General features: G+C 46.5%; 1 protein-coding gene across 2 annotated transcripts in view; it reads right to left on the reverse strand.

Moving 5' to 3' along the window:
- The window catches only part of LOC123750532 (protein cab-1), a 186,421-nt gene that overhangs the window by 127,686 nt on the left and 43,697 nt on the right, over positions 1-15,038 (reverse strand). The window contains exon 1 of one of the 2 annotated variants that reach the window (XM_069316000.1): positions 9,479-9,527. The exons of the other annotated variant lie outside the window; for it this stretch is intronic. Coding sequence (XP_069172101.1) covers positions 9,479-9,512 — 34 coding nt within the window. The 5' untranslated portion in view covers positions 9,513-9,527. Of the gene's footprint in view, positions 1-9,478; positions 9,528-15,038 lie in introns of those variants that run through there. 2 annotated transcript variants of the gene reach the window in all.

The raw sequence follows: 15,038 nt of genomic DNA on the forward strand, positions 1-15,038 counted from the left end.
AGCTGTGGTAGTGGGTAAAGTCGACCGTGTGTGGGGAGGCCTCAGAGGTCAGAGTTCCCTGCCGCTACGTTACACTTTTTTCTTTTTTGTCTTTTTTTTTTAAAGCACGTTGTCAGGTCTGGGATTCATAGGATGGTGGAGGGGTCAATATGGTGTGTGTGTGTGTGTGTGTGTGTGTGTGTGTGTGTGTGTGTGTGTGTGTGTGTGTGTGTGTGTGTGTGTGTGTGTGTGTGTGTGTGTGTCTGAGAGTGAATGAGAATGAATGAGAATGACATTCAACAAAAGGAAGACTTGGGGGGTTGAAATAAAGCAAGAGTTTCATTCATTCACGCGAGGGCCTGACAGCTGAGTGGACAGCGCTTCGCATTCGTAGTCCTGAGATTCCGGGTTCGATCCCCGGCGGTGGCGGAAACCAAAATAGGCAGTTTCTTTCACTCTGATCCCCCTGTTACCTAGCAGTAAATAGGTACTTGGGAGTTAGACAGCTGCTACGGGCTGCCTCCTGGGGGGTGTGTAACAAAAAGGACGCCTGGTCGAGGACCGGGCCGCGGGGACGCTAAAACCCGAAATCATCTTAAGATAACTTCAAGATGTGTGGTGGATGTGCTCGCTTACACACTGCTTACCTATCAGAGCTTGTCCAACATTGCTTACCTAACAGACCTTGTCCAACAGAGTTTACCTAACAGAGCTTGTCCAACACTGCCTACCTAACAGAGCTTGTCCAACACTGCCTTCCTAACAGAGCTTGTCCAACACTGCCTACCTAATAGAGCTTGTCCAACACTGCCTTCCTAACAGAGCTTGTCCAACACTGCCTTCCTAACAGAGCTTGTCCAACACTGCCTACCTAATAGAGCTTGTCCAACACTGCCTTCCTAACAGAGCTTGTCCAACACTGCCTACCTAATAGAGCTTGTCCAACACTGCCTTCCTAACAGAGCTTGTCCAACAGAGCCTACCTAACAGAGCTTGTCCAACACTGCCTTCCTAACAGAGCTTGTCCAACACTGCCTACCTAATAGAGCTTGTCCAACACTGCCTTCCTAACAGAGCTTGTCCAACACTGCCTACCTAATAGAGCTTGTCCAACACTGCCTTCCTAACAGAGCTTGTCCAACACTGCCTTCCTAACAGAGCTTGTCCAACAGAGCCTACCTAACAGAGCTTGTCCAACAGAGCCTACCTAACAGAGCTTGTCCAACACTGCCTTCCTAACAGAGCTTGTCCAACACTGCCTACCTAACAGAGCTTGTCCAACAGAGCCTACCTATCAGAGCTTGTCCAACATTGCTTACCTAACAGACCTTGTCCAACAGAGTTTACCTAACAGAGCTTGTCCAACACTGCCTACCTAATAGAGCTTGTCCAACACTGCCTTCCTAACAGAGCTTGTCCAACACTGCCTTCCTAACAGAGCTTGTCCAACACTGCCTACCTAACAGAGCTTGTCCAACACTGCCTTCCTAACAGAGCTTGTCCAACAGAGCCTACCTAACAGAGCTTGTCCAACACTGCCTTCCTAACAGAGCTTGTCCAACACTGCCTACCTAACAGAGCTTGTCCAACACTGCCTACCTAACAGAGCTTGTCCAACACTGCCTTCCTAACAGAGCTTGTCCAACACTGCCTACCTAACAGAGCTTGTCCAACACTGCCTACCTAGCAGAGCTTGTCCAACAGAGCCTACCTAACAGAGCTTGTCCAACACTGCCTACCTAACAGAGCTTGTCCAACACTGCCTACCTAACAGAGCTTGTCCAACAGAGCCTACCTAACAGAGCTTGTCCAACACTGCCTACCTAACAGAGCTTGTCCAACAGAGCCTACCTAACAGAGCTTGTCCAACACTGCCTACCTAACAGAGCTTGTCCAACAGAGCCTACCTAACAGAGCTTGTCCAACAGAGCTTGTCCAACAGAGCCTACCTAACAGAGCTTGTCCAACAGAGCCTACCTAACAGAGCTTGTCCAACAGAGCCTACCTAACAGAGCTTGTCCAACACTGCCTCCCTAACAGAGCTTGTCCAACAGAGCCTACCTAACAGAGCTTGTCCAACACTGCCTACCTAACAGAGCTTGTCCAACAGAGCCTACCTAACAGAGCTTGTCCAACACTGCCTACCTAACAGAGCTTGTCCAACAGAGCCTACCTAACAGAGCTTGTCCAACAGAGCCTACCTAACAGAGCTTGTCCAACAGAGCCTACCTAACAGAGCTTGTCCAACAGAGCCTACCTAACAGAGCTTGTCCAACACTGCCTACCTAACAGAGCTTGTCCAACAGAGCCTACCTAACAGAGCTTGTCCAACAGAGCCTACCTAACAGAGCTTGTCCAACAGAGCCTACCTAACAGAGCTTGTCCAACACTGCCTACCTAACAGAGCTTGTCCAACAGAGCCTACCTAACAGAGCTTGTCCAACAGAGCCTACCTAACAGAGCTTGTCCAACAGAGCTTGCTAGTCACGGGTGTGAGTGAGTGAGTGAGTGAGTGAGTGAGTGAGTGAGTGAGTGAGTGAGTGAGGTGAGGTCTGGCTCTTTATACGTCCCGCGCGGCCTTCGTGTACCTGTTGCCTTATTACTTAACGACCACAAATTCTCTTAGGAGTCGGTTTGCGAAACACTGAGGTTCACGAGCCCGTCTCTGGGCTCACGCGCGCGCGCACACACACACACACACACACACACACACACACACACACACACACACACACACACACACACACACACACACACACACACACACACACTTTTTTAGTGTCAGAGTGGTTGACAAATGGAATGCATTAGGGGGTGATGTGGTGGAGGCTGACTCCATACACAGTTTCAAGTGTAGATATGACAGAGCCCAGATAGGCTCAGGAATCTGTACACCTGTTGATTGACGGTTGAGAGGCGGGACCAAAGAGCCAGAGCTCAACCCCCGCAAACACAACTAGGTGAGTACACACACACACACCTTGTGGGGGCCTCGCGGCTGAGTGGATATCGCTCGGGGGTCATAATCGTAATGGCCCCGGGGTTAAATTCCTGACTGCGGCGGAAACAAATGGGCAATTGTTTGCCCATTTTGCCCAACCCATTAATTTTTCAAATTGCCACGACAGTTGCTGAGTTTCTTTTACCCTGATGCCTCTGTTCACCTAGCAGTAAATAAGTACCTGGTAATTTGCCTGCTTCTTGGGGATCCGTGTCTTAAGAGAGAAATAGTTATAGTAGACATAATAGAGGCAAAATAGATTGGTTAGAAAGGCGGGGTCCAAGAGCTCGATCCTGCAGACACAAATAATAAAATACTAATGGTAAATACACAGGTTTTTGTGCGAGGTAAATTGCTAGGCACCTGGAAATGAGTGCCAACTACCGCTCAAACATCAAGTGCCAACTACCGCTCAAACATCAAGCGCCAACTACCGCTCAAACATCAAGCGCCAGCTACCGCTCAAACATCAAGCGCCAACTACCGCTCAAACATCAAGCGCCAACTACCGCTCAAACATCAAGCGCCAGCTACCGCTCAAACATCAAGCGCCAACTACCGCTCAAACATCAAGCGCCAGCTACCGCTCAAACATCAAGCGCCAACTACTGCTCAAGCATCAAGCGCCAACTACCGCTCAAGCATCAAGCGCCAACTACCGCTCAAGCATCAAGCGCCAACTACTGCTCAAGCATCAAGCGCCAACTACCGCTCAAGCATCAAGCGCCAACTACCGCTCAAGCATCAAGCGCCAACTAGCGTGTTCACTAGACTCAGTGTTCACCAGACTCAAGTGTTCACCAGACACAGTGTTCACCACACAGTGTTCACCACACAGTGTTCACCAGACACAGTGTTCACCACACAGTGTTCACCACACAGTGTTCACCAGACTCAGTGTTCACCAGACTCAATGTTCACCACACAGTGTTCACCAGACTCAGTGTTCACCAGACTCAGTGTTCACCACACAGTGTTCACCAGACTCAGTGTTCACCAGACTCAAGTGTTCACCAGACTCAGTGTTCACCAGACTCAGTGTTCACCAGACTCAGTGTTCACCACACAGTGTTCACCAGACTCAGTGTTCACCACACAGTGTTCACCAGACTCAGTGTTCACCAGACACAGTGTTCACCAGACTCAGTGTTCACCAGACTCAAGTGTTCACCAGACACAGTGTTCACCACACAGTGTTCACCAGACTCAATGTTCACCAGACTCAAGTGTTCACCAGACTCAGTGTTCACCAGACAGTGTTCACCAGACTCAAGTGTTCACCAGACTCAATGTTCACCAGACTCAATGTTCACCACACAGTGTTCACCAGACACAGTGTTCACCAGACTCAATGTTTACCAGACTCAGTGTTCACCAGACACAGTGTTCACCAGACACAGTGTTCACCAGACTCAGTATTCACCAGACTTAGTGTTCACCAGACTCAGTGTTCACCAGACTCAGTGTTCACCAGACTCAGTGTTCACCAGACTCAGTGTTCACCAGACTTAGTGTTCACCAGACTCAGTGTTCACCAGACTCAATGTTCACCAGACACAGTGTTCACCAGACTCAGTGTTCACCAGACTCAGTGTTCACCACACAGTGTTCACCAGACTCAGTGTTCACCAGACTCAGTGTTCACCAGACTCAGTGTTCACCAGACTTAGTGTTCACCAGACTCAGTGTTCACCACTCAGTGTTCACCAGACTCAGTGTTCACCACTCAGTGTTCACCAGACTCAGTGTTCACCACTCAGTGTTCACCAGACTCAGTGTTCACCAGACTCAGTGTTCACCAGACTCAGTGTTCACCAGACTCAGTGTTCACCACTCAGTGTTCACCAGACTCAGTGTTCACCAGACTCAGTGTTCACCAGACTCAGTGTTCACCAGACTCAGTGTTCACCAGACTCAGTGTTCACCACTCAGTGTTCACCAGACTCAGTGTTCACCAGACTCAGTGTTCACCACACAGTGTTCACCAGACTCAGTGTTCACCAGACTATGAACCCGCCCACTGGAGCGGTCTCCTGTCTTATTGATCCTCTCTAGTAAGTCGCCCACGCCCACGCACCGGGGGGGGGGGGAGGAGGGCCAGGGGGGAGGAGGGTGAGGGCCAGGGTGGGGGGTGAGGGGGAGTGCCATGTGAGGGAGGAGTGCCACGTCTCGCCAACCACTCAGTGTGCCAGACCGTCCCTCATCTCTCACAAGGTGTTGCTCTTCCTCACTCACCACCCCCCTCCTCTCTGGTTCCTCTCCCACACCGAGACATTATGAGGCTCGTTCTCGGAGGACAAGAAGCCTGTGTGTATATGTATATTGTTTCAGTTTATATCGTGGTTCCCCATCCTTTTCCCCCTTCCCCCCATCCGAGGCTTGAACTACTGACTCCTCTTTCAGGATATGCCACCCCCAGCACATTTGCCTAACTCCCAAGGGGTACTTATTTGCTTCCAGGTGAACAGATGCATTAGGTGAAAGAACTTGTGCTCAACTATTTCTGATCCGCCGGGGAATCGAACCCGGAGTCCCAGCTGGTGAGTCTTACGGTCTCACAATAAGTGACATGTACATTATCTATGTATCATGTTCATTTAATAAATGTTGAAGGGGTTTGTCAATACATATATTGTATGTGTATGTATGTGTGAGTATGTGTTCTCTTGTGCTGTTTGTGGCTGCAGGATCAAAATCTTGGGCCCCAACTTTCCAGCCGTCGCTTACCTAATGCAATGATTGCGGACCTATACATTTCCTATATCATTAAGTGATTTTATATATATATATATATATATATATATATATATATATATATATATATATATATATATATATATATATATATATATATATATCAATGTCTACTTTTGAAATGGTAGATGAAGTTGACAACCACCCACATCACGTTCATTCTGTTCACTGGGTGTTCATACTGGTCTTACTCTACAAGACACTCTCTCTCTCTCTCTCTCTCTCTCTCTCTCTCTCTCTCTCTCTCTCTCTCTCTCTCTCTCTCTCTCTCTCTCTCTCTCTCTCTCTCTCTCTCACACACACACACACACACACACACACACACACACACACACACACACACACACACACACACACACACACACATAGCTATGGCTCGACTGTCACTCAAGCTTCCTTCCATCCATCACCACTTGTTCTAGTGGTATTTATTGTGAACAATTTATATTTTCCCACACAGTCTATGGTTCTATAAGTACTTCATATGTCTCGATCACGTCTCCTTCCCCCTCCTCTTTTTTTTAGGGGCGTTACATCCACGTCTTTTGCTACAAAGAAGAGAAAGTGAGGAGAAATGGTGTGTGTGTGTGTGTGTGTATGTATATATATATATATATATATATATATATATATATATATATATATATATATATATATATATATATATATATATATATATATATATAACTCGAAGACAATACGTGGTGTATGAGTATCATTGCATAACATAACAGCAACAGAAAAACTGAGTGAATACCTACACGACTTTGTGTATTGTTATGTATTTTAACTCAATAACGACTAGATACTAAACAACACAGCTGCAAACTGGTCTGGGTTCGAGTCCTGGCCAGGGAGGATTGACTGGACACCAATCCTTAACTGTTCGCCCCTGTTCACCCAACAGTAACTGACAAACTGGTAGTTAACCCATAGCCGGGTCGTGTTCCCTGGGAACTAGTAGGGTAAGGCTGACCATCTTCTTGAGATTATCTTGAGATGATTTCGGGGCTTTAGTGTCCCCGCGGCCCGGTCCTCGACCAGACCTCCACCCCCAGGAAGCAGCCCGTGACAGCTGACTAACTCCCAGGTACCTATTTACTGCTAGGTAACAGGGGCATTCAGGGTGAAAGAAACTTTTGCCCATTTGTTTCTGCCTCGTGCGGGAATCGAACCCGCGCCACAGAATTACGAGTCCTGCGCGCTATCCACCAGGCTACGAGGCCCTCCATGAGCTATGAGAAGGTAACAGGAGGCTAATTGACTCCTGTTAGAGGGTCTCAGCCGGCTAACAGGAGTCAGAAGCCGTTTGCTCCTGTGAGGGGGAGTTTTTTTTCACCTGTGTAACAAAAAAATTGACTTTTTTATATATGTCTGTATATATGTTACCTAGCAGTAAAATAGGTACCTGGGTGTTAGTCAGCTGTCACGGGCTGCTTCCTGGGGGTGGAGGCCTGGTCGAGGACCGGGCCGCGGGGACACTAAAAGCCCCGAAATCATCTTAAGATAACCTCAAGAAGAAGAAGAATGAGGGTAGAGAGAGGTGGAAGCCAAAGTGAGTTCGGTCAGATCAAGTACTTAATTATTAAGGTGTATTAAGATCTATTCAAGTATCAATTACCAAAGGATAATTAATTAATTACACTGAGTGTCTATTCACATTACAGCTGTCTGTGGGGTTTCTTTTTTTTATACATCGAATACGTTGTCGAATACATCGAATACGTCTCGAATACATTGAATACGTTGTCGAATACATCGAATACGTCTCGAATACATTGAATACGTTGTCGAATACATCGAATACGTCTCGAATACAATGAATACGTCTCGAATACATCAGATTTAATTTGATTTCTATATGTATCCCAACTGGTGCATGTAGCAGTTACTGATCTATAGCACCAGTCAATATGGTGATTGTAATCCCTTGTACGTGCACACCATGAATTAAATCACTGGTCTGTTCTAACTCAAAATTTATATTATGTTAATACATTATTATTTGTATATATTAACCAACTTTTTTAATAAAGCAGCAAAAAAACAGAAGGAAAGTCAAATATCGATGAGTTTTTTGGAGAGATACAAAAGCTTATGACATTTTCTCCAACCTATTTTGTATTTTGGGTTTTGTTAACATTGAATACAATTGGTTACAAATGTTATAATGAATGGTTAAGAGGTTGGCCATTTGCTCAAGCTCCAGGCTGTCCCTCTGCACAAGCTGTATGGTGTCTCAAGAGGTATTTGACCCAACAGGAGTAAGATTTAAGATTGACCAGACCACACACTAGAAGGTGAAGGGACGACGACGTTTCGGTCCGTCCTGGACCATTCTCAAGTCGATTTTCAAAAAAATCGACTTGAGAATGGTCCAGGACGGACCGAAACGTCGTCGTCCCTTCACCTTCTAGTGTGTGGTCTGGTCAACTTACTTTAGCCACGTTATTGTGACTCATCGCCTGCATAGGAGTAAGATTGTACTGATGAGCCAGTCGCTGAACGTAGTGGAGGTCAGTGATAGGGGCAGGGGGCACCAGCCCAGCCCAGCAAGGGGGGGAAGGGTAGGATTGAGCCAAAGAGATCGCTACGCACCTTTACACTCTCATGTCAGCCGCCTGAGAATACAAATCATCTTGTACACAAGCCGGATCGCCAACGGATGTTAAATCTAAACTAACCTAACCTAACCTTACCCACCTTACCTAACCCAATCATGCCTAACACAGCCTAAGCTAATACAGCCAAACAATATATATATACGGTTTTAACAGATAAAAACAAGCTTTCTCGAATCGTGTTGTGTGTAGGATTTAACCATGGATACTTCCTGCCTCCCATATCTCCTGTGTTGCTGTGTAAATCGTGTGGACGACAAGGAGGATAGTCAAGATTATGGTCCCCCCCCCCCCAAAAAAAAAAATAGAAGTTCACTTCGACAATGATGAGCCGGAGCCAAGACTCTCTATGAAATAATCCTTTGACTCCACTGTGTCATCCATCCCTTTAACCTCTCCAGTTCCAAAAGTGCAAACGGTAGTAGATGCTTTCCACCTTGCCACACATAAACGCGTGTGGGAGTCATCACACTGGCCAATTGCAAGATAAGGATTGCTAAAGGAAAGTCCCCTGTATGGGGAGCACTTCTGCTTGTGAGGCGAAATTGAGTCACCGACATATTCTTAGAGGATTTCCTTCACTAGAATATCAGTTGTTAATCATCAGGATAAGAGGGCAGGTAATGCCATCTGGGATGTTTCTTCTATGAGTTAACCAGATGAACGTTTAGGACTTTTTCTGGTTTAAACTACAGACGAATTTTGCGCTCGAGAGACAGGCATCTAGTGAGGAAGAGAAGCCTGTGTGCCCGTCTAGTGAGGAAGAGAAGCCTGTGTGCCCGTCTAGTGAGGAAGAAAAGCCTGTGTGCCCGTCTAGTGAGGAAGAGAAGCCTGTGTGCCCGTCTAGTGAGGAAGAGAAGCCTGTGTGCCCGTCTAGTGAGGAAGAGAAGCCTGTGTGCCCGTCTAGTGAGGAAGAGAAGCCTGTGTGCCCGTCTAGTGAGGAAGAGAAGCCCGCGTAACCATCGACTTTGCCAATCCTGCCTTCCAAAGACTTTCCATCAGAGACTGTAGAGAGAGCAGTCATCCAGTAGCTTACCTGCTGGATGACACTTACCCAACCTAACATCGCTATTTATATTTCTACGGTACATTTCTACGTCGGTACCTACGTAGCTTACCATACCTTGTACCATAGGCGTCCTGTAGACCTTAATCATCCCTGGCCAGAGGTTACGTACGAGTGAAGTCAGCTCAAATCCCCCCAGGTTCCAGCTCCTCACCACAACTCTGTAAAAGAAATAGTCACATTCATGTTAATGACAAATGATATGTATATATATATGTATGTGCAAACAAGCCTGAATGGTCCCCAGGACTATATGCGACTGAAAACTCACACCCCAGAAGTGACTCGAACCCATACTGCCAGGAGCAACGCAACTGGTATGTACAGGGACGCCTTAATCCGCTTGACCATCACGACCGGACTAAGGAAGTGATAGCCGAGGCTATTTGAACCACTCCCCCGCCGGCACTCGGATGGTAATCTTGGGCATAGCATTTTATCAAATCACCTCATTCTTTGGGGCAACACGTGAGGAACACAAATTAGATTTGTGTTCCTCACGTGTTGCCCCAAAGAATGAGGTGATTTGATAAAATGCTATGCCCAAGATTACCATCCGAGTGCCGGCGGGGGAGTGGTTCAAATAGCCTCGGCTATCACTTCCTTAGTCCGGTCGTGATGGTCAAGCGGATTAAGGCGTCCCTGTACATACCAGTTGCGTTGCTCCTGGCAGTATGGGTTCGAGTCACTTCTGGGGTGTGAGTTTTCAGTCATATATGTATGTATGTATGTATGTATGTATGTATGTATGTATGTATGTATGTATGTATGTATGTATGTATGTATGTATGTATGTATGTATGTATTTATATTTTTAGAGTGCATCTTGACTTCAGTAATGCAGGTATTGCACAAAGAAATCCCATAAGCGTCATGTATCATTGAGAAAAATCAGTAGGAGCCTTGAGGAGGGTTCGAACCTACACACTGGGTACTCCCAAACATACGCCTTAGACTACTTAACCACGACATACAAAAGACATTCAACCTTGGATTTGACTGAATCTTCACGGGATCCCGAGGCTTCCACTGAAGCCAAGTTAGGGTTTCACACACACTGCCTGCATGCACTCTTGGCTGTGATATAGGCCTTCTACTCCCAACGCTTAAGCTAAGGAGGATTCAGTTGCACTGCAGGTTACATTGCTTTTGCATCTCGTGCTTAAAGTGGTCTAAGGCGATTGCTTGGGAGTAGTACCTAGTGTGCCGGTTCGAATCCTCCTCATGATGAATATCATCCCCAAGGGCCGTGATGAAGGTTCGAACTTACGTCCAGGATGATCCCAGACGCGCCTTAATCGACTGAGCCACGACATGGTGAAAGAATTGCAACCGGGATTGCTTCTGCCCTCACACGGATCGCGCAGTCTCTCAGAGACACAAACCGGGTTTTTTTAAGTTCGAACCTTCATCACGGGCGTTGTGGATATATTCATTTGCTATATCACGGTATTGTGATTTCAGTGTGGCTCCTCATGATGCCTGCTGATTGTCTCAAAGCAGTTGTTTGAAATTAGCTAAATTTACATTTTCAGGAAAGGGTAAGTGAAAGGTGTGGAAGGATTGGAACATACAGCTGCATGAAAGGATATAATAAAGGATATATCAACACAAAATACATCACAAGACAGTGGATACAAATTTGATAACTTTAGAATTTAGATTGGGTAAATATGGGTTTGGAAATGTGGTTGTTGATGTATGAAAAGGATTACAGGGGGTAACATTATAGATCATTAGGAGTGTTTCCATCGCAGGTCACACACATATATATATATATGAGAGAGGTGGTTGGATATAAGATCTGGTCTCGTATGGGGGGCAAAAGGCCCATAGAAGTTTCCTTTATCTTTCATGTCCTAATAAGTTCCCCAATATAATGAGCCTCTGCATTTCTAATGTGTCTCTGGAGGCAGAGTATCAAATGCTTTGCTAAAGTCAAGGTATAAAATGTCTCAGTCTTTTCCTCTGTCAACCGCTGCAAAAATTGCTGGAAAAGAATGAGAGAAAATTTGTTGAACACGAGAAGCTCTTAGTTAACCCGTGGTCTGAATCACTCGCTCATCTATGAAATTAAAATTGAAATAAGTTTATTGAGGTAAAATACACACAAAGGGATGAGGTAGCTCAAGCTATTCTCACCCCGTTCAGTACATCGTGTTAATACATACATCTTGAGGTTATCTTGAGATGATTTCGGGGCTTTTAGTGTCCCCGCGGCCCGGTCCTCGACCAGGCCTCCACCCCCAGGAAGCAGCCCGTGACAGCTGACTAACTCCCAGGTACCTATTTACTGCTAGGTAACAGGGGCATTCAGGGTGAAAGAAACTTTGCCCATTTGTTTCTGCCTCGTGCGGGAATCGAACCCGCACCACAGAATTACGAGTCCTGCGCGCTATCCACCAGGCTACGAGGCCCCAAGGCTACATAGACACATATCACAAACAATAAACATATTACCAAACATTCTGAGAGATAAACATCTACATTTCCTACAAAACTCATCTATGCCTTTCCATTGGAGACTTTCAGCGCCGTGGAGAGTGGGGACCTGCTGCCTAGGTAACAGCTTCTCCCCCGAATCAACCTACCCTGGCTTTGCGCCCTGGTGAGGCCACTCCAGACCAACAACCAGAGCGTAACTCCATAGTCTCCTGAGACTGATGGATGCCTACCACTACTACTACATCTATGAGTTTCAAAATGTAAACGATTTGCTACTACGATCATTGATTGAAGCCACTTTCCCACAACAGTTGTTTGTCCGACGCCAGTGATCTGTCTCCCTTCTTAAGCATCAGCACCACATTAGCAACCCTCCAAGACGCCGGTGTTGTACACGACTAATGCTTCATTAAATATACAAGACAAGAAGGGGCTCTCTAAACTCCTCTTTACATTCTTTAACAACTCCGGCAAATACTTCCTCTGGCCCCTGGGGACTTGTTGAGCTACAATGTTTGGTATTTGTTTAATAACTTCCTTCCGTGTGACCACTAGTCAACTTGTCCCCTTCACCATCTACACAGCTTTGTTCAGCTCAAGTGATATTATTAAGGTCTGCTCTAGTAAGTACAAAGACAAAGTGATAATTAAAATACTACTCATTTCTTTGTCATTGTCAGCTGGTTGTCGTGTCTCAGTGTTCAATGGCACTGTCTTTTCAATGATCTTTGACATATCTAAAAAAAAAATAGCCATTAACATTTTTCATTGCTTGTCCTGCTGTAAGTTCTTCATAATTTCCTTCAGCTGTCTATTTTGTTAACTGTGCTTGTTAGTTTGATCAATTCTTATTCTGGATAGACTTCACCACATTCTTAATTCGCTGATACTGTACATAGATATATTTTATCAGATATGGTTTTTAGTACGATGGTTACCCATTTCCAGTCATTGTAATTCGTATCAAGGCAAAAAGCAACAAAGCAGAAACACGAAGAATAAGCCATTGCCATTTAATAGTTTCCCGGGGAGAGTACCTCTCTGAAATGAAACAGATCGTTATGGTGAGAGGAGTCAGAGCAAACAGAGGCCACAAGTGCAGTTCCACGAGGACCAGTTCACACGGGCTATACTAGTCCTGGCTAACGACCTAAATGTGGAAATCGTCAGACAAAATACACGAAAAAGATTCGAACCCGGATGAAGTTCCGGAATGGTCAGGGTAAAGCCCACTCGGCTTCAACCCACAAGAGCCTCGGAGAGGCGAGGAAATCACTCCATTAGACAGCCTAGAGCTGGCTTAGTAAGGCTCAGGAGCTACCGCCCGACCCACCACACACACACACACAGGTAAGCCATGCACGTCTAACAAGCCAAACGATGACCCCCCCCTAGTGACGACTCGCCATCCATTCGCTTCTGTCCCGCCCGGGATTCGTACCCGGAATGGTCGATTGTGCGTCGAGAACGAAACCGACTGTACTACCGAGACCCCCCTTTTTAACGACACCCACCTGGCAGTGACAAGGTCTAGTTGGTCTCTGTCTTTGTGTCTGTGTCTGTGTCTGTCCCTCTGTATCATGTTCTGTCTCTCATATCTCCTCTCTCTCTCTCTCTCTCGCTCTCTCTCTCTCTCTCTCTCTCTCTCGCTCTCTTTCTCTATTTCTGTCTCTCTGTCTCTGTGTCTACCTGTCTCTTTGTCTCTGTCTCTGTCTGTTCCTCCCGCACCGCAGACCACTCCTCCGTCAATTTGAATGAGACTTGAGCCAATCCAAAATTCTTCAGCAGAAAGTGTTAAAACTAATTATCAACGTTATGCCCCTCCTCCTTCAAGGCACAAGACAAACAGTGATTTATCAGCAATGTTTGTATAGTTAAGGTAATGACAGTGGCGCCACAATCCTGATTTACGCCAACTTGGAAAACTTTGGGTCATTATACCAAATTGTTTTCAAAATTTCCAAACTTGTTTGGGGGCCGCCTGAAATGGGGGGGGGGAGCGCACAGCTATTTACCGTCGACCTGTACTAGCGGCCACTCAAGTATAAAGTCGACTTACACAAGCGGCCACCTTCGTATAGCGTTGATCTCTACTAAGCGATCAGCTTTCGCCTCATGTCGATCTTTATTAGATCTCATGTGTCTCCTGGTTCATAGTGCCACCAAGGAGCAGCAGCCTGGCACTCTGGTGTATCAGTGCCACCAAGGAGGATGAGCCTGGCACTCTGAAATTATTCGGGCCACCAAGGCCAAGTTTGGGTTCTATGCTCACGGCGTCCGGCAACCTCTAACTTAGAGATAACTTCATCACGGCACTTGTGCCTCCTGTGGCTCCTACTAGCATACTCTCTCTCTCTCTCTCTCTCTCTCTCTCTCTCTCTCTCTCTCTCTCTCTCTCTCTCTCTCTCTCTCTCTCTCTCTCTCTCTCTCTCTCCTGTGTGTGTGTGTGTGTGTGTGTGTGTGTGTGTGTGTGTGTGTGTGTGTGTGTGTGTGTGTGTGTGTGTGTGTGTGTGTGTGTGTGTGTGTGTAAAATACCACTCCACATGCCGGAGACTCTAACACAAAACAAGTGTTTCCTGACATCCTTCCTACACCCCCTGTGTCTCCTGCCTCCACCCGGGTCCCCTGCTTGGTCCTAGACTCAAAAATACTATTCTTTCCCAACCTTTTCAACCTGCTCCCCCCAACAGTCTGGCTCCTCCCAACGGGGCCTCGTAGCCTGGTGGATAGCGCGCAGGACTCGTAATTCTGTGGCGCGGGTTCGATTCCTGAACGAGGCAGAAACAAATGGGCAAAGTTTCTTTCACCCTGAATGCCCCTGTTACCTAGCAGTAAATAGGTACCTGGGAGTTAGTCAGCTGTCACGGGCTGCTTCCTGGGGGTGGAGGCCTGGTCGAGGACCGGGCCGCGGGGACACTAAAGCCCCGAAATCATCTCAAGATAACCTCCCGTCAATGTTAAAGTTCAATCAGATTCGAATTCCCTTCCTAGATGCACTTATTTTTATCCATCTACCGTAAGCCTACGCACAATGTTATCTACATTGTGTCTCTCAATTCATCCTAAGCCGTGCTTTGCCTACACGTTTAACCTTAACAAACTCAATGATACCCTTCGTACTGTTGAGATAAAACTCGTCTCTCTCTCCTTAGGGACTACAATCATCCCATAG

This window comes from Procambarus clarkii, chromosome 82 (genome assembly GCF_040958095.1).
Source record: "Procambarus clarkii isolate CNS0578487 chromosome 82, FALCON_Pclarkii_2.0, whole genome shotgun sequence".
Lineage (NCBI taxonomy): Eukaryota > Metazoa > Arthropoda > Malacostraca > Decapoda > Cambaridae > Procambarus > Procambarus clarkii.